The sequence below is a fragment of the Bactrocera oleae genome, chromosome 3 (assembly GCF_042242935.1).
Source record: "Bactrocera oleae isolate idBacOlea1 chromosome 3, idBacOlea1, whole genome shotgun sequence".
NCBI lineage: Eukaryota > Metazoa > Arthropoda > Insecta > Diptera > Tephritidae > Bactrocera > Bactrocera oleae.
Genome location: NC_091537.1, coordinates 76130263 through 76149867, shown reverse-complemented (window position 1 = coordinate 76149867; position 19605 = coordinate 76130263). Strand labels below are relative to the sequence as shown.

The following is a 19605-nucleotide window of genomic DNA, read 5'->3' as shown; positions in this document are numbered from 1 at the left end:
CTATAAGTAAAGCTATTTTGATTATGGTATATGATTGTATATACATACATACACACACACAGTCACCCGAAGAATCAACAATATCAAAAACAACCTCAGCAGGTCGGTAGCCCTCAACACCAAAATCTACAGCACCTTCAGCCCTAGCACGATATCGCTATTTCCCTGATTAATCGAGCCTGTGTGCTATCGCCTTTCACATCCGTCACCCGCCCCGCTCTCTGCGCGGCAAAGTAATGAAAACTTGTCTGTATGTATGCACGGTAGGCAGGAGTAGTAAGAGTGTTTATCGCAAAACTGCTGAGTCCCTGCTAGGCCTTCAAGTTAGTTGGTTGGGACATCTCGTTGACATCGGTTGCGCGGCGCTCGTTTAGCATCGCCTTCGGAAAATTGGTTGACGGAGTTGCAAAAAATAAACTACAATTAAAATCGCAGAAAGGAGGCTGGTTCACCATGGCGGATAAATCTTTAATGAAGCGTCCAGCTCAGCCGACGCACACTTCACCCAGTTTGGGCGCATATCATTACTATCACTCGGACTTTTACTACTCCATGCCCAACATAAGCAGTGAGTACGCAATTTTACTGTTTTTTTCCTTAAGCAGTTCGCAAGTGCTTGTTTGGTTGCTTAAGCAATAAAAACAAATTTTGCATATTTTCCATGACATGACATGATAAGTGATTTATAAATATATTTGTATGCTTTAAAAATATTTTCTCTTAAATCTACGAGTTAGTAGATAAACAAAGTGTTATTCCCAGTCAAGAATGCCAGTCACTCGGGAGTGTTTGATTAAGACCTTTAAGCTTGAAATGGAAAGAAATATTTTGACTGATCGTGGTTGTAGTCAGATAAATTGGATAATAATCATACAGCCCATATTATAACGGTATTGCTGTAAACTACCAAATGGGCGGTAACACTTTTAAAAATAATGCGAAGAATGTAAAAATAGGTGGCAAGATTATTGTGAAGTCGGCAAGTTTCAATTAATTTTGTATACCCTGAAGTTTTTTACGAAGTCTGTAATACCCTGAAAGAAACGTCGGTGGCCAATAAAATATATACATATGTATATAAATGATCAGAGTGACGAGCTGAGTCGATTTAGCTATGTCCGTCTGTCTGTAGCGACTCAGTTTTGAGTTATTGATCTGAAATCTTGCACATCCTTTTCTCTCCAAGAAGCTGCTCATTTGTCGCAACCGCCGATATCTGACCACTATAGAATATAGCTGTCATACAAACTGATAAATATAACTGATATAACTGAGTTATAAGCTATCTTCATGAAATTTTGCACACATCGGGGATCGGACTGCGGCCATGCAAACTGACCGATCTAAATCAAGTTTTGTATAGAAAACATTTTACATTGTAAAGGGTTATTATATTGTAGCTTCGATGCTGCCGAAGATATGGTTTTTTTTTTTAGTTTTTATTTCACAACCAACTTCAGTACTTAATGTTATCATGATGACCTCTAAGTATATGAAGCTTGAAAGTGAGTAATCTTCGCATACTTGTCTTTACAATAGATAACTCAATCGATCTCTAAAAATATTCAAACTAAGCATTACAATAAGCTTTATCCTTGCCCGGTTTTACAAAAATCCTTTTTTATTTGAGCAAGTGGTCGTGTTCGTGTCCTCTGTGCATATCACACAAATACTAAATCTATATCGATCAAATTTGGTAGAAACTTGCTCTATTTACTATTTAAAAATTGGTGGTGGTGGCCACACTTAACCCATATAAAGGTTATGTTGAAAACTACCAAAGTATTTTGACTCTCTAAATAAAAACGTCAGTACCATTAAATTTTACAATAAAGATAGTACGTCAGGGCTGCATGGCACTCGGTGACAGACACTTTCACCTAAAAGCGTCTACACGACCACAATCAACAAATTTTCATTTTGGTATATAATAATGTGATTATTTGACATCTATATGTTACGGTTTGAAAATGGACGAAGCAGCACTAGAAACACAAACATATTGGTATACACATTCTGAGATTAAATAACATAAATATTATTCGACATTTCTATTCAAGAAGAAGTTTGTAAATACATACGTACATACATATAAACATACATATCTGATGCTGTCTAAGACATTTGCAAGAATTGCAAAAGTAAGTCTGTGATTCTAGTAGTACATCATTGGTATATGACAGGCTGAAAAGTTCTTATTTTTTCTATGAGAAGGCGCCAATAAAATCAAATCCATACGTTTTGTAATTTGAGCTAACCTAAAATTCAAAGCACATGCTTGAAATAATTAATAAGTAATAATTTCTGATGATAATAATAAAAAATGCTGAAGCTATGTACCCAGTTTTACCAGGCTTCAGAATCAAAACTATCTCAGCTGGGGATAAACTACAGGTTTGTTAAAAAGTGAGTAGTGCTCACCAAAAAATATCACTACTAGTTCCAATTTCTTTTTTTCTCAAGTTGGTACATCTGCAGTGAGAACATATGCAAAGTTACAAGTCATTCTGTGAGTTAATTCTTGGCTTACAATCCATTTGAAGTTGACATGTTAGAGTATATTGTTAATATAGAAAACATTGAATATAGCACATTGATTAGATTCTTTGTTTTGAAAGGTTTAAAAGCAAAGGAAATTTATGAAGTCCTCAACTTCAAAACACACCGTTGAATTCTGGGCTGACGATCCACGCGAAGGACGACCAAAACCCGCAACGGCACCAGAAATCCCAATCTAATTCCTGCATTCCTGTCCACCTCGTCCGTATGTATATTACCTTGACTTCCCTCCAAAGCAAAGGGATATAGTTTAAGTTATAGTTTTGCAGCGCCCCCTTCAGAATGATAACTAGCCAATCCATTATGTTATTCTGCGACTGCTGTAATTGAGCCGGGAATAGACTGTCTGGTCCTGGCGACTTGAAGGGCTTGAAGCAATTTATTGCCCAGCGTATGTTGCTTTCTGACACTGGGTTTATTATAGAGGAGTCTATTTGTATGTATGGCTTTCAGAGCTACCTGGGAAGTGGGTATCCATTAGTAGTCCCAGTTACTCTTCACTGGATACCGTCCAACTGCCGTCTGACTTCTGAAGATGATAGATACCATGCATCGATTGAGCCATTATTTTCCTAAGTCGAGACGCTTCCGCTGTGTTCCCGATATCATTACAAAAAGATTTCCAAGAATTTATTTTTGCTCTCCTAACTTACTTTTTGTATGACCTAAGGAGGTTGTAATAATAATCCCAGTCTGGGTCGCCTTGGGATTGCTTAGCTAAATTGAACTGCATTCTGCATTCTTTCTGTAACTTTTTAAGTTCGGGAGACCACCAGGGGACCTAATACCCCTCTTTCGTGTTATTGAATAAGCCTCTTCTAATGCTTGCCGGCAAGATTCAGTGAATCGATCAACGAGGGGGTCGAGATCCAATGCCTCTATCGGGCCTCTCTTCTAATATGCATTCAATAAATCAGTGATCCGAAAAGGAATGTTCTTTGAGGACTCTCCATTGGGTTACCCTGTCAAATAGTACTTCCGTTACAAGTGTGGTATCCAGTACTTCTTATCGGTTTCTTGTAATAAAACTTGGCGTACTTCCGTTATTACACAACAGTAGCTTAGGGCCTAGTAGGTAATTGGAGAGACACTCACCTCTATCGTTGACACAGATGGCACAGATGGCTGAACCAGACTCTGTGAGGTGGCAATACCTCTTCCGCGTATGGCATATAGCACGACACCAGCAGATAACTGCATGTGCTCGATTCCCAGCTTACTACTGCTGTGTCGTTGTTGTACTCCTATCAGAGTTCTTATGTCATTCCTTTTGAATTTTAATAGTCAACTATTTAAACCCTTTTTCGTAAGTTTGTAATGTAAGAAAACAATTGATTTTTGAACTTTTAATACTTAATCTAAAAACTCTCAATTATTAAATTTTTTTTTATAATTTTCAATTTCAATCTCACCATCCCTCTTTTTCTAATTGTTAAACGTCAGACCCCCTTGTCAGACCCCCTTAACTTTGACAGTTGCTTGAGTTCAGGAGGTTTTGACGTTTAGCAATTTCGCTCTCATTTCCAGTGAGATGAGCCGGGCATCTCTTTATCTCTGACGCAAAGTCCAAACCTAATTAAAAGTGGAAAAACCTCGCAACTACGTACATGCGACTCCACGTCTTCTCCTTTCTAACGGTAAAAATTGTACCCATATATGTCAACGACAACACTGTCAAAAAGGGAACACAAACTTTTTCGTTAGCGTAGTTATATATGGATTCTTTTTATTTCTCCAATTTTTTATACCTTGGATAGGGTATATTAAGTTTGCCACGAAGTTTGTAACACCCAGAAGGATACGTCGGAGACCTCATAAAATATATACTTGTATATGTATATAAATGATCAGCATGACGAGCTGAGTCGATTTAGCCATGTCCGTCTGTCTGTATATGCGCGAATTAGTCCCTCAGTTTTTGAGATATCAATCTGAAATTTTTCACCCTTACTTTTCTTCCCAAGAAGCTGCTCATTTGTCGGAATCGCTGATTTCGGACCACCATAGCATATAGCTGCCATACATACAAACTGAACAATCCGAATCAAGTGTTTGCATGGAAAACTTTTTTATTTGAGGAGGTATCTTCACGAAATTTGACATGGGTTATTGTGTAAGGCAATAATGCAATCTCCGAAGAAATTGTTCAGATCGGATCACTATAGCATTTAGCTGCCAAACAAACTGAACGATCGGAATAAAGATCTTTTATTCTTTTGAAATTTGTATTTGTGAAGGGTGATATAGCTTCGGTGCCACCTAAGTTTACGTTTGTTCTTGTCTTTTAATTCATGTTGACATATTTTAAATAGTTTGTTTGTTATTTTTTATAGTTTTTGCTAAGTCGTTTGCTCATCAGGGGGTTAAAGTTTACAGTTAGACTGGTAGCGCGGCGGTGAAACGCAGCCAACTTCAATGCGTTTTGTTTTATTAAGAACGTCAATTGTGTATTTGACATTGTGCTTTATTGTTTTCTTCGTTATTCGGTTTGTTTTGATATTTGACGAGCAACACAAAAACAAAAGAGCAAGAGCGGAGTACGCCTACAGTGGATGATTTTTGTTTCTGAGCGCAACGAAAGCAAATAACACTATTGTTTCTAAACATTTTGAGTTTGTAGTTTGCTGAGTGACTCGTGGTGTTTTCAATAATTTTAGTATTTTTTCTAGGCACGTGTAATCATGTGTATGTAGATCCATATGTAAATAGTACTTTAACGAAAAGAGAGAATTTTCTGTCGTCTGCATTGCATGCATTTGGTTTGAGCATATGTATGATAAAAAGTACGAACAGTTGTTGTACTTTTATGGCTGTGAACAGGTCATGTTTGCACATATTCTCGTTGGGGGAAACGGCGGACTTGTAACGCAATGCAAAGCGGATGCATAGAGGTGCAAGGAAGCAAATTGAATTTTCATGGCATTAAATTGAGCTCAATGTGATGTGATATAAAAAGTGAAGTGATATATGGAAATTTCTAATGAAATATACTTGCAAAGTAATATTAAATCGTTTGTGACACCCTGAGTGTTATTAGAAGAAGCGAAACGTTATTAGTGAAGCTGCAATTAAGAGTAGTGGTGTACGTGAGTGGACCAACTTCCGTGTCAACTAGACATTTGGTTTGTTATCTCTACAAAATTATGAATTATATGTAAATGCGTACTAAATGATTGTTGACAGAACTGAATGTAACGAAATGATGATCATGTTAATATGTATGTCATAAAAGCACTGCAATGCATTGTGACAGCTGAGACAAAAGCGAAGTTGCTTGCATAGAATATTAAAAATAAATAATTTTATTTTTATAACTGTGAAGAGTCTTGTTTTTTTCCATGCCATGCACCGCAATCGTTTCATACGCTACAGCTCGATATACTGACTCTCAACACACAACTCTTTACGCCAAAATGAAACAATTTAAAATAAATAATAATATTCATTGAATAAAAGTACTTTTTAATACAAATAAAATAAAAAATTTGCATACATTTTTCGGACTCTCACAAATGTCATTTTTAAAATTCTTCATCCACCTCATGTACTGCTTAAACAAAACACTGGATAAAAAAAATAACTAAATACGAAAATAACCAAACAAAACAGAAGCATTGCGCCATAACTTAGGCACCCAGCCATCCATATGTATTGCTTACATTGCCGACGACTTGTACGCAACAAAAAAATCAAGAAATATTGCGATAACACAAAACTAGCGATAACGCAAGCAAGAAAAACAACGAGGGCAACAACAACAATAGCTCGATTTAGTGACAATCGTTGTACTTAGTTCTAAAGCAACGACAACAAAAACATTGTAAGTGTTAAGCCTATAATTTGCATCAAATAATGAGTATAACATTTCACTAAGTCGCTAATGATAATAAGCGAAAACAAAAGTCTTCATTAGAAAAAGCCGTTGTGTTGTCAATTCATAACACCAAGCGCTGTGTAAGCAGCATTTGAAATTCAAATCATACTTTAGTTCACCTTAACATTTTTTTAAATGCAAATCAAGACGTTACATTTATAAATGTGCACCTGTGCATTAGGGTGGTGGATTATTACCGTTTTTTAAGCTGAGCAATCGTACTGTCATTTTATTATTGGGTATAGAAAAAAGGTGCGAGAAAACAAAAACAAACGTTAACATCTTGTGCAGCAGAGCTAAAACACCCTTCATAAATAAAAAAGTTTTCATACATGAACTTGATTTTTGTACCACAAAAACTGAGGGAACTAGTTCGTGTATATACAGACTGACGAGCAGATAGACAGACGGACATGCCTAAATCGATTCAGCTGATCATATAAATATATTTATATTACATAAAGTCTTCGATGTTTCCTGCTGATTATTGCATACTTCGTGGCAAACTTAATTTACCCTGTTTAAGATATAATAACGTAGCACAGTTAGTTTTTAACGAGTAATTAAATGCGAAGATCCTGTATACATACATATGTATAGAAATAATTTTGTAAAATAATATCATACTTATATTGAAATCACTTCGCAAAGTTATAAGATATTATTACGGTTTTTTCGATCGACGAATTAATTTTTGAGTCTTATTCCTACCAAAAACTTTAGCTAGCTGGCGCTGTTGTGTAGAGTTTAGGTTATTTTTATGGTTTTCATTAAAATAGAGTCAATTCGCATTGGTTTTAAGGGAGGATAGTTCATTTTTGTGCCCGTTTTATTGTAAATATTATGATAGATGTTGCGTAGTATATAATACAATTAGTTTTAATAAAACAGGACACTATTTAAAAAACGAGTACTTGTTAATTAAATTCGTTTAAGGCAAAAATAATAACTTCTATGACGGACGGTTTTTAGTTACATGAAAAGCTTGTGAGTTTAGAAGAACAGGACTAAGAATTGATGTGCTTATGTATCAATCATGTATACATACTATATTCTTGTCATTAAATAATATGAATCTGCCTTATCTCTATCTCAAAGTATTTTTTTATATTTTTATATTATTATTTTTCTTAATTTTTATTTTTTTCGCAATATATATATTTACCTTTAATGTGTGTTTATTGTCGGATATCTATTTATCCTCATCGGGATTTTTATCTTTAGCTGGATTTCCTAAATTGTTTCGTATTTATGGCAAACTCTTTTCCGTTCAATTCATTACACCCTAATGGTGTCTGCTTATTTGATCAGTTGGTGGTTTGTCTAATTAGGTTAGTTTCATGCTTGCACACCTATTTATATCTAAAAATCTGTATAAATTACATGTCATTTCGCTATTTATCGACAATTTAGTGACGTAAGATGTGTGCTCTATATAAAAATATATATAGACTATGTACAAATTACATACATAAATACATATATGCATATACATGAACAATGACTCGCTAACACGTTAGAGTGAAATGTCACACCTCGCAAGTAATCAAGTATTTACTTAAGAAAAAGGGTAGATTAACCTTGACTGAGTTCCTTTGTTGGTGTACTTCGTACATTAATTGTTTAATTATGAGATAGGTGACAGTTGAAACGGAAGCGCTAAGAACATAACCAAAAAAGGAAGAGGACTAGAAGGCCACCCATTTGCGGCTAACCGGAAAGAAAAATGTTGAGATAAGCCTAAAAGTTTTATGTAGTTATAGGGTTGTAGTAGTCATTATATACCTTTTATGCAACTATAGTAAATTTTTTCCTAAACTATTCATAATGATGAATTAACGGGAGGTTAATTAACCAGACCTTATGTTTCCATTTTAAGCTAAAGCTATCTTTAGTTATCATTTATGCAATAATACGTAAAGGGTCCTAAATCTTTTTGTATATATTTCAGAATTAGTACCAGAAGATTTTAATAATAAATGATTTGATTGCCTGGACGACTTTTTTTTTTAGCGATTAACGATATACATACCTATAGGTATGCTGCCAAAAACGACTTTGAATTTATTAAAAAAAAATGTTTAGCATATGAATTAACGTATACTGCTTATTTTTGAAAAACAAATTTTTAATTGAATATTTTTTGAAATTCGATGTGAGTTTGAAAAATATATCAAATTATTTTACTCGAATTTTTTCTATGTAAGTACTATTTATCTCGACAAGAAATTAAGTGCTTTTGTTAAATTCCTCCTAAAATACTTTCCTATTCAAAACTTAATTAATTAATAATATTATTGTTACTTAACTCTTTAGAAGCTGTTAGCTGTTGATTCACTCAACAAAACTTAAAAATAAATGAAGCAAAGTGCAATGCAATATAATTACGGTTACACAATATTTATTTAATTGTGTGATTAAACCTCAAGATTTAATGAAATATGACAATTGTTAAAAACAAACTTGTAAAACACGTAAGGTGCGGGTTTTGCGGTTACAAAACGAAACCAGTTTAAGGTTTCACTTGAATTGAACTTACTTTGCATCTCTCCATAATCAAAAGCGCATTCAGTAAATTGATTTGCATAACTTTGGTTTGAAGCTTTTCAAACGTGATTGGTTTCATTCATCTTTTACACTGTATTCTTTGCATAATATCGACATTCTTGAGTGTAATGTTGTGTTAAAGAAATATTCATATCCGCAATACTCGAAAATGATTAACGAAATTTTCTCTTTGACATTGTTTTTATTCCTATCTCTAAATACAATATAAATAGAAACCTTTATTTATGATAATCTATCTACTTTGTTCGTAATTGAGTGACAAATTTAAAGAGTGAAGCTACTCGTACTGGTGGCTTGCTTGCTGTTAACAGTTTCGGAATGTATTAAAAATCCTGTTTATAATCCATAAATATAAAATTAGAAAGACAATAAAAAGCGTCTCGAAATTGTCTTAAAGAATACCAGAAAAAATCACGAAATAGTTATTAATTAAACATGAAAATTGCACCGAAATGAAAGATTTTAAATTTTTTTTATTCAAAATAATGCCACATGGACTCCAAAAAATCAAGAAAAAATTCCCGCTCTAAAATGTTGTTAAGTGAAAAATTAGTGTTATAGGCAAAGAACTAAGCTCTAAAACAATGATTTCGTACATCTCATCGAAATAAGGGTGACTGACATATTAAAAAAAAATTATCAAAACTCCGCAGCTAATGGGTGCATTTGGATCACAACCACGCCTACCTTCATATAATGATAATGTTGAAAACTACTAAAAGTGCGATAATTCTCTAAAGAAATACTTCAGAAGTTTTACAGTATAAAGGCACTAATAGCATCCATAAAGACCGGTGTAAAATTGTGTAATGGGCTTGTCCCACTTTCAAGTCAAGTTCTAAATTTCAGGAAGTCAACGCCAAATTTCTACCAAATTTTTTGTATAACATTACCCTGACATCCTTAAGTTACAGTCTAAAAACTCCATGTGTTTCTTTAATTTCAAATCATATAAATGAAGCAATAATGAAGATATCGGTATAAAACTTTGCAAAAATAGTTCCATAAGCCATCTCATGTCTAAAAATTAAACAATAAGTCCGCAGACACCGAATATGTGGACTACACTGCCTACAGCGGCTTCTTGTCGAAAGTATTAGTCAATATGCGATATAATGACATTGAGTTTTTTGACACTCAGAGAGCATCTTTTCTTGATAATAATATGTCCTTGCGCCAAACATAGATAAAAGCGGATCAATACATCCCCTAGCCTCCATATACTTAATACAATGATTTTCAAACTTGAACATGAAATAGATCCACGAATTACACTAGCTTGCTTATATGTATACCACATATCATGATTTATGTCGAACAATATGGGCATTATGTGAGTAATCTTCATAAAAGTGCGTGGAAACATGTTCTTAAACTTAGATTAGTTTAGTCCCAACATATCCGATTTAGCGGTTTCCGTTTTACCAGTTGATTTTAAACCGTTTAATTAGTTAATATGTGTGACATTTTAATAAAACTAACATGTCTACTTAGCAAATAGAAAATTAATAAAATTGTTGAAAATAGTCGTGTTAAATTTTACTGTAACCAATAGAAATCGGATAAATTGTCACAGTTATATATTTAAGTAAATACAATTGTTTAGTGTGCGACAATTCACACCAAACTTATTTGTAACTGTAATTCTCTTAAACTCATTTTAATTGGTTGGCCATATTTTACTAAGTAATTCACGCATTAATTAAATTAAATTGAATGTTCAAAGCAAGCAATAGTCCCCAAAATAGTTTCAATTATAAACTTTTTTCAGTTTGATACCCATAATTTAATATGAATTAATTTAATTAAATTGTTTAAACACGTGACGGCCTTCAAAAATAATTTCAACTATATATGTATTTAAACCGTGAACAGGGTATTAAGTTAAGTTTGCCACAAAATTTGTAACACCCAAAAGAAAATGTCGAAGAGCCTATAAAATACCATATACTCGTATAAATACATATATGTATGTAGAAATGATCATCTTGGTGAGCTGAGTCGATTTAGCCATGTCTTTCACTCTGACTGTATTTGCGAACTACTCCCTCAGTATTTGATATATCGATCTGAAATATTGCACACAGCCTATTCTCTGTAAGAAGCTGCTCATTAGTATGAACCGCCGATATAGTTCCATTATAACATACCTTCTGCTCAAATATAAACGAGACTGGCTCAAACAACAAAAACGGTTAATTATTCTTCAATATTTATTTTATCACCTTCAAAATAGTCACCATTAGAGGCGATACACATATGCCACCTTTTTTTCCAATATTCCTAACACTTCTGGTAGGCCGCTTTAGGTATGGCTTTCAGTTCCTTCTTCGAATTCTCTTTTATGACTTCTATCGACTGAAAATGCTTTCCACGAAGCGGCAATTTGAGTTTAGGGAAAAGAAAAAAGTCACACGGTGCCATGTCGGGTGAATACGGTGCTTGCGGAACAATATTTACGTTGTTTTTGGTCAAATAATCGCGTACAAGACGAGACGTATGAGCTGGATTTTGGAACAAGTCGAGCAGACACACGTCTCATGCCCAAAACATCGTGAATAATGCTATGAGCGGATCCATTTGATATGTTGAGCTCACTAGCTATCTCTCTTTCAGTCACACGACGATTTTCCAACACAATTTTCTTTACTTTTTCGACGTTTTCTTCGTTTATTGACGTTGCTGGACGACGATCATGGGGCAAGTTCTCCAGCGATGTACGGCCGTCTTTGAACGACTTATACCAATAAAAAATACGTGCACGTGATAGGCAAGACTCCCCATATGCCTTCTGCAACATTTTCATTGCGTCCGTCGCACTTATTCCATTGGAATAACAAAATTTCCAACAAACACTTTTTGCTCAACGTTAATTTCCATAGTAAAATTCGAAAAACACACTCGAGGTTGACTTGTTTATAGTGCCTTAAAAAAAAAACTATGTGACAGATCGCGCTCAAATTTGACATGTAAACATATAACAGTCCTGCCAACCTAAGCAAAAAAAAAAAGTATGGCCATATGTAATGTCCTTGTCGAGTTATGGATAAAGCCTCGTTTTGCGTTGAGCAGAAGGTATAGCTGCTATACAAACTGAACAATGAAAATCAAGCTCTTGTAAGAAAAACTTTTCTATTTGACAAGATTTCTTCATGATATTTGGCATGAATAACTCACCGAGGCAACGGTATAATCTTCCAAAAAAATTTCAGACCGCACCACTATGGCATATAGTCTCAATACAGCCTGATCGATCAAAATCAAGTTCGTGTATTATTGCCCAAGACAACGCTATGCTATACCTACAATACAAGCTGACCGATCAAAATCAAGTTTCTGTATGGAAAATATTTTTAATTGTGAAGCCGTTATAGCTTCGTTACAACCGAAGTGAACGTTTTTTCTTGTTTAATATTTGTTTTATCTTATAAATTTAATTGGTTTATATTGTTAAAACACATTTAAAAGCATCAAATAAATTGATTAAAAAATTGGAGTCTGGAGGCAAACATATGCTGTTAATACTTTTTTTTTAATTTAATATCGTTTTTACCCCACTGAAACTTACTAGTTCCTTCTTCACATAAACCAATATATTTACTGAGCTTATTCACAAATTTGTTTTTAGACAGCAACAATTTCTTGAAATTAAAATGAAATTCCCTTATTAAACCTGTGAATCGTGTATTTATTGTTAGTTATTTATTTTTCTTTGCCGTTTTAATTATATTATACAAGGATCACGTTTTTAGCGCACACACACATAAGTACAATACATCTTATCAGTTTAGAAGGTCGTAATTTATACGCACAAACTTTATTACACATTTATACAAGTAAAGGCAGGTTGTCCAATTTCAAAAACGTTTTGCAATAAACAGGCATCGATCGCGTGAACTCGTGTTCTAATGACCATAAATATTATTTTTTTTTATTCATATTCTGTTTGTTATTTTTGTTGCTTGATAAGGTATTTATAAGCATCTCAGCTCTTAGTTTCAACCAAACTATTCTATTTTGCGCTGCTGATTAAGTGTCAGACAGCTTTTTCCACTGAGTGAGATCTCAATATTAATTTAAAGCAAACATATCATATCTACATACATCTGTGTGTATGTCTGTTTGTAAGAATGTATATGTGCAGGTGTTTATAAATTTATCAATGCAGAGGTAAACAAACGGATGTGTGTTTGCTTTAAAATTATTCATAGAATTCTAGCTTGTTAATTATAAAGTAAATATTGTCGAAGAGCAAAAACGAATATTATCAGTGCCAGCCTGAACTATGCACAAGAACACGCAGTTTTTTTTTTTTGGTTTTTTTCACGAGATAATTTTGTTTTGATTAAAGGGAAGAATTTGATGAAGTTGCGCAAAAATGCTATGTATTTAAATATGTACCATATAATATACATACATATATGAATATGCGAAATGTTTGCAAACAAGAGAAGTAGATAAGGCATTCACGTTTTGCCTCTCAAGAGATTATCTAACATATGCGGACAGAAAACGTCATCTTTATATGTACATATATCAAATTATTTATATATTTTTGTATGTGTGTATGCAAATAAAATTTTCCCATAGTGGTAGGGTACACATAATGCAACGAAATGAGCAAAAATTTAATAAAAACAAAAAACGTTAATTTCGACTGCACCGCAGGCATAATACCCTTCACAGGTGCATTTCTTATAGCTTGAAAGATATAAACAGATCTTTATCTTGATTTTGATCGATCAGTTTATATGGCAGCTATATGCTATGATCCTAACTGAAGAATTTGTCTTGCAGAATAATCCACGCCAAAATTCGTGAAGAAACCTTGTCAAATAAAATATTTCCGATACAAGAACTTGATTTCGATCGTACAGTTTGTATAACAGCTATGTATATGCTATAATAGTTAAATATCGGCGGTCGAATGAGCTGATAAAAGGTTGTGTGAAAATTTCAGATCGATTTCTCAAAAATTAAGGGACTATTTCGCGTATATACAAATGGACAAACAGACGGACATACGAACAGACGGACATGGTTTAATTGACTTAGCTGCTCACGCTGATGTCTAACATATTTACAATATATACATATATATATTTTTTATAGGGTCTCCTTCTGGGCGTTGCAAATTTCGTGGCAAACTTTATATACCCTATTCACAATATAAAGTAACACAAAATAATAACTTAAAATTTTTAAATAAATATTTTTTTAATCCTTTTTAATAATTTTCTAATTATCTTTAAGCAATTGCTTTCATTTTTATATTTCAATACATTTCTTTGTGCATAAAAAGAATAAATGTGTAATAATTTCGATATTCATAAAAATAGGCTAGAATATTTCAGTGGTAACTGTTTTTCAGCTTAAATTAGAACAACGAATTCGACAAAATATGTATCACTGAGTATTTGATGAGGTAAATTTGTTTTTTCAGACAAATTCTAGGGTAGAGATCGAGTATGAATACTTATAGGACAGTGTCCAGTTAGTATAACTCTTATAAAAGCGTTGAGATTGAGAACTTGCTAATACCAAGTAATTCAATGGACTGCTTGGGTTCCACTCTACGCCAGAAGGATCTCCCAACCACTTAGCTGCAGGTTGCTGACCAAAGCTAACTGAGCTCGCAATTCCGTTATGGCTAGACGCCGAAATAAGTTTAATATCGAATTAGGTTGATGTTATTGCTTATGACTAGCTTTGAGCGCACGGTCAGTGAGCTGAAGGCCGTCGGTGGGTAAATGTGTCGTCAGATTTCGATTAGAAAGATACTAGTCAATTTCTAGTTCATAAAATCAAATAAAAACTGGAACAAGTATGAACCAAATACCACATAGCAAACAAAAAATTGAAATGAACAATATCTTAGAGAAGATAAATATGAATAAAAGCTTTTATACTTTTATTTTTATTTCTAGTTTTTCACCAGACTTGTTTGATTTCAGTCTAAAATTTCTTGTTGTTAAGTGATAGATTATCTGACTATTTTACTAGCGTAAAGTTTTTTGAAATATACATATGTAAGCAAATCCCTTATTAAATCCACAAACAGCCTCCTGAATCTTACAGTACACACATAGTTATTCCAATTATACAAATCCAGGAAAAATTGCTCTCCTTAAATAATTTGTAGCGCATTCCGTCGTCCGCCATTACAGGCACTCTTTTAGACATTCATTAACAGCAGTCGAGCTTGCGTTTGTAACGCTCTTGATTTTTTATATGAAATACCTGTGATCTTATTAACATAATGAGGCACATTCGTCGTGTCTCACGGCCCGTGTGTACTACTTATAAATTTTTGCACGATTCGCTGCTTAAGCGGCATGCCTGCTTGTAGAGATCTACAACGTAAACTAATGCCTACACACTCTCAGTGGTAAACAAATGCTTTTGTGGTCTTTGTTGTTGTAGATTTCAGACTGATATAGTTCACAATTTGATAACTCTTTATACTTGGTTAGTACTAATCGGACTTTTGATGATAGTCGGCGCAACTTTGCCGAACAACGGACGCAACGGTTCGCAAATGAAAGAAAATTATCGCTTTCATGCAAAAAATAAAAAATATATAGAAAATTATAAAAATTGATCGGATAATCCAAACTTCGATTGGTAAAAATTTAAATTCGTTTGGTTCCGTTTTGTGACTTAGAAGGCATCAAGATGCAGATTAACGAATATTATTTTGAAGGTATTAAAAAATAAAAAATGAAGAAAAAATTAGGAAACAGAAAAAATGTTTTCACAAATACGTTTATAGTCCATGCGGTTAAATTCGAAGAAGCCGGTTTCGTGACCACAACGGACTCAAAATCAATTGTAGACTGTTTTCTATCGCTACAGCAACATCCAGTATATCCAAATTTCTGAAATGAAAACAATGCAAAGTTAGGCTTATGACCTCTACAAGAAGTGTACTTAAAGAAAAGTTTTTATCTATAATTAAAAAGGGTGAATAAATAAACGTAAGAGTTATTTATACGTATTTAGCTGTTATGGGATTTCATGTCTTCGAGAAATTGTAAGTCTTACCACTCCCCGACGCCTGTCTTTGGAAAAAAATACCTTAACTTTGGCTCTAAACCTGGCTGGTAAATGAATCCAATATTGTTTTGGGTGTATCCACACGTTAATGGTCATTTCACATAGAACTTTCCTCGCTTTTATTGACAATTTTTACTTTGCCTACGAAGCGAAGAAATCAAAGGATGTGTCGGGATGAACGAACGAAGACTTATTTGAAAACATCTGGGAGACGGGCATCTTATCCGTCTTACTTTATCTGCATCATGAGTGATCTAAGTTTACAGAGTTATAAATCTTATACATCACATACTAATTAGAGCACAGAAAATTGCTTATAATTTCGCAAACTTTGTCGTAATAAAAGTTTTTGATAGGAGAGTGAATAGGGTGACTCGGAAATGCGGCGGATTTTAGTCTGCTAACCTAATTATAGACATACAAGATAAGTCGTTCTAAACTCTAGACGAGATCGTTAGTAGAAATATTTTTCGAACTGAGTTTATAGTTATTTGAGAACCATTATCTCTTTCGCTTCCAAATAGCAGTTTGCGTTTATATGTATTTGACTGCGTCAGTAGTTTCTTCTGTATATTAAAAAAAAAAATTTCAGTACATGTCATGCGTAGTATCATTATTGATCTCGAGACGATTTTTGATTGATACCATTGAGTTAAGCATAACTGAATTTGTTTAACAAATTTTGGAAAATCAATCCGCTATACTCTAATCAAATAACTAAACAAACTTCACCATTGTCATTTTATAAACAAATATTTGGTTTAGTCAAACTTTTTTAACGAACATTATCTCTCTTCTTTCCTACCATACATAGAGACTGACAAGATGCAAGGGGTGAAGAGGGTGGTAGTCTTCTGCATACTGATCGTCATACTGCCGTCCGCTTTGATAATCATACCGCTCTACCTACGCCGCACCGCCTTCGCTGACGTTATTTACCCCGTCGCCGAATCGGATATAATTGAGATACGAGATGGTATATCTTCGATATTCTGCCAACAACATTCGCTACGCATGAATTCAAACTTCAATGCATTTCAGTTGCGCAGCAAGCCCGAAGTCTCCACAAATCGTAAGCACATACGACTAAAGAAATCTATGACGCTGCCCGATGATACATTGGAATATTGGGGCTTCTATCTGTTGAAGGGCGCTAAAGTGCACCTGAAATTTTGTTCACGCTACGACGGCTCGCGTATATTAGTGGTTAAAGGGCAACGTAACCTGAATACTTGCGGTCTACTCGATCACAATCAGAACAAATTGGGTGCAAACTTCGCGCATGGACATGAACAGGTGAAGGTATTCTTTGAGGATATACGAGAAATGGGGGACACGGTGCCGGTCGATGAGGTGGCGTCTGACAAGAAAACAGTCGACAATCACATGGAAGAGGAGAATCACGGCGGTGAGGATTCCAGTGAAGACGCGGAGGAAGAAGCATTCCAGCGTGCTAAAATTGCAGCGGCGGTGGAAGCAGCAGCTGCAGCGCTGGCCGTGCCGCCACAAAAATTGGAAATGAATAGCACACAACCAACTACAGTGAAGTCATCAAAGGTACGCGGCAAGAAATTGAAGAAGGGCTCAGTGAGTTCGCCGCGTAATCGTAGACTGCCGTCAAATGCGCCCGCCACTGCATCCACACACAGGCTAACAAAGCGCGAGAATTCACCAGCAGCGAATCAAAACGCGACAAACGCTTCAGATGCGACATTTTTGCAGCGCCATCAAACGGCGGCGGCACAACGGAAACAGGAAGTGTACGATCAACTGTATAAGCTGCACCGACGCAGCAAGCGCGAACATGTTTACGATCGCAAATATAGTCATGGTGGCAATGCGATTAACTTCACGATCACTGATGAGTCTAACTCGGTGTCGAGCTTCGAAACGGGTCTATTCAACTGCTTCAACGGCACCATACTACTGGCGGAGGGTTTCGCACCCTCAGCCGAGTGCGTTAATGCGCATTTTCTCGAAAATGGCTCTCAACGCATGCTATCCAAGCATGAGATCACCGAGGATGGTTATTACTATTATATATTCTACAGCGACAACGATCTGGTGCGCAACGACATACATGCCATATTCGATATTTACAAACCGACATTTCAATATTCCAATCTAAGCGATTTGCAGGGTTGTGTAAATGTGACGAACTGCACCTTTCCCATCGGTTTTCTGTCCGACGAAATGGTCATCGTGGAGGTGCCGACGCGTGATGGCATCGAACACGAAGAGGACGACATCACCTACCTGATCTCAACTTGTCATCCGCGCACGGCCGTCTACGCGATTTTTCCTATTGCGGTGCTGATACTGATATTAAGTTGCTCATTTTTATAGAAGTGGCGTGGCGCGGCTAACCGCCGCTTGCTGGGTCAGCGGAGACAGGCTTAATTATAATTTAGCTAATGTTTTTTTAAATTAATACTTAGTATATAGTATAGAAAATACATAATGCTATGGGACTAAATATCAGATAATTGTACACAATTAGAAATTTAGCATAAAATAGCTATGTAATGAAAAGATCATCATTAACCTAAGCGCTTATAAATTGGCCATAAAGCCAGATAAATGCGTCACTGTGTCACAAACTACATAAGTAAATAACATCACTGAATAATTAATTATTTTATAACATAAAAAACATACATATATTGCAGAACGTGAGTGTAATGAAATTGATTGTATTTTTCGAACAATTTTAAAAAATATTTTATAAAAAAGAGTGTGCATTGTATTTTATAACTGTTTTTGTATAGTGCTAGCACACGTATGTATGTATATGTAATATTGACGATTATAAATCAAATACTAATAGGGCGAAACGCTTTTAATATATAAAAAAAAAACAATAATTGAATTTTTATTATATTGCTCTCCAAAAAGACAGTAATTTCGCTAGCGGAAGCACCACCAACCCAATCTAGCTGGATGCGCTGTGATTTTGACGTCCAGCCAAGCATTACCGTTTCTGTCACACTTTTTTGACCACACATGAATTAGTTCTTTTCGCATTCAGTGCAAACTAAATAGCTTTCTAACATTACTGCTAGCTATTCCCAACAACAATTAACGGGCACGGCATAGATTTTGAATAAATATCTACGCAGCAATGCGTGGAATTCTACATTTGTTCATTTAAATAACACCAAAAAATGTCTGTCATAGTTAGATTGTCGAAAATCATCATTATCCACATACTAAAATATTGTTAATTTATTTTTATCATCAGTTTTGTCAGCCGCCTCGAAACTCGCGCATCGAAAATTAAGTAAATACATAAATAAAAGTGTGAATTAGATCCAATAGGGGCGACTTATAATGATGACTTGTATTTCAATATTTAACTAAGGAGACGCATGAAGAGCAAAGGCAAAGGTAAGTACAATACATACATAGTGTATGGTGTGAATTGTTTTTGTTGGGTATTACGTGTTTACACACAGCTTTAATAAAATTGCACTTAAAACTTAAATTAAATATAAATAAGTAATCTATACAAATATAGCATACACCAAGCTAGTTGAAAAGTTCGTATT

General features: G+C 34.6%; 1 protein-coding gene across 3 annotated transcripts; it reads left to right on the top strand.

Annotated features, from left to right (window-relative positions):
* Positions 1-315: 315 nt before the first annotated feature.
* On the top strand, positions 316-18921 carry LOC106626173 (uncharacterized). 3 transcript variants are annotated; one of them, XM_036376534.2, is made up of 2 exons: positions 316-568; positions 16872-18921. In XM_036376534.2, exons 1-2 carry the CDS (start codon positions 454-456, stop codon positions 18401-18403), a joined length of 1647 nt encoding a protein of 548 aa, XP_036232427.2. In that variant the 5' UTR covers positions 316-453; the 3' UTR covers positions 18404-18921. The 3 variants fall into 3 exon arrangements, with proteins under 3 accessions (XP_036232427.2, XP_036232428.2, XP_014101459.3); XM_036376535.2 differs by lacking the exon at positions 316-568 and adding an exon at positions 5265-6379; XM_014245984.3 differs by lacking the exon at positions 316-568 and adding an exon at positions 15466-15704.
* The last annotated feature ends 684 nt before the right edge of the window (positions 18922-19605 follow it).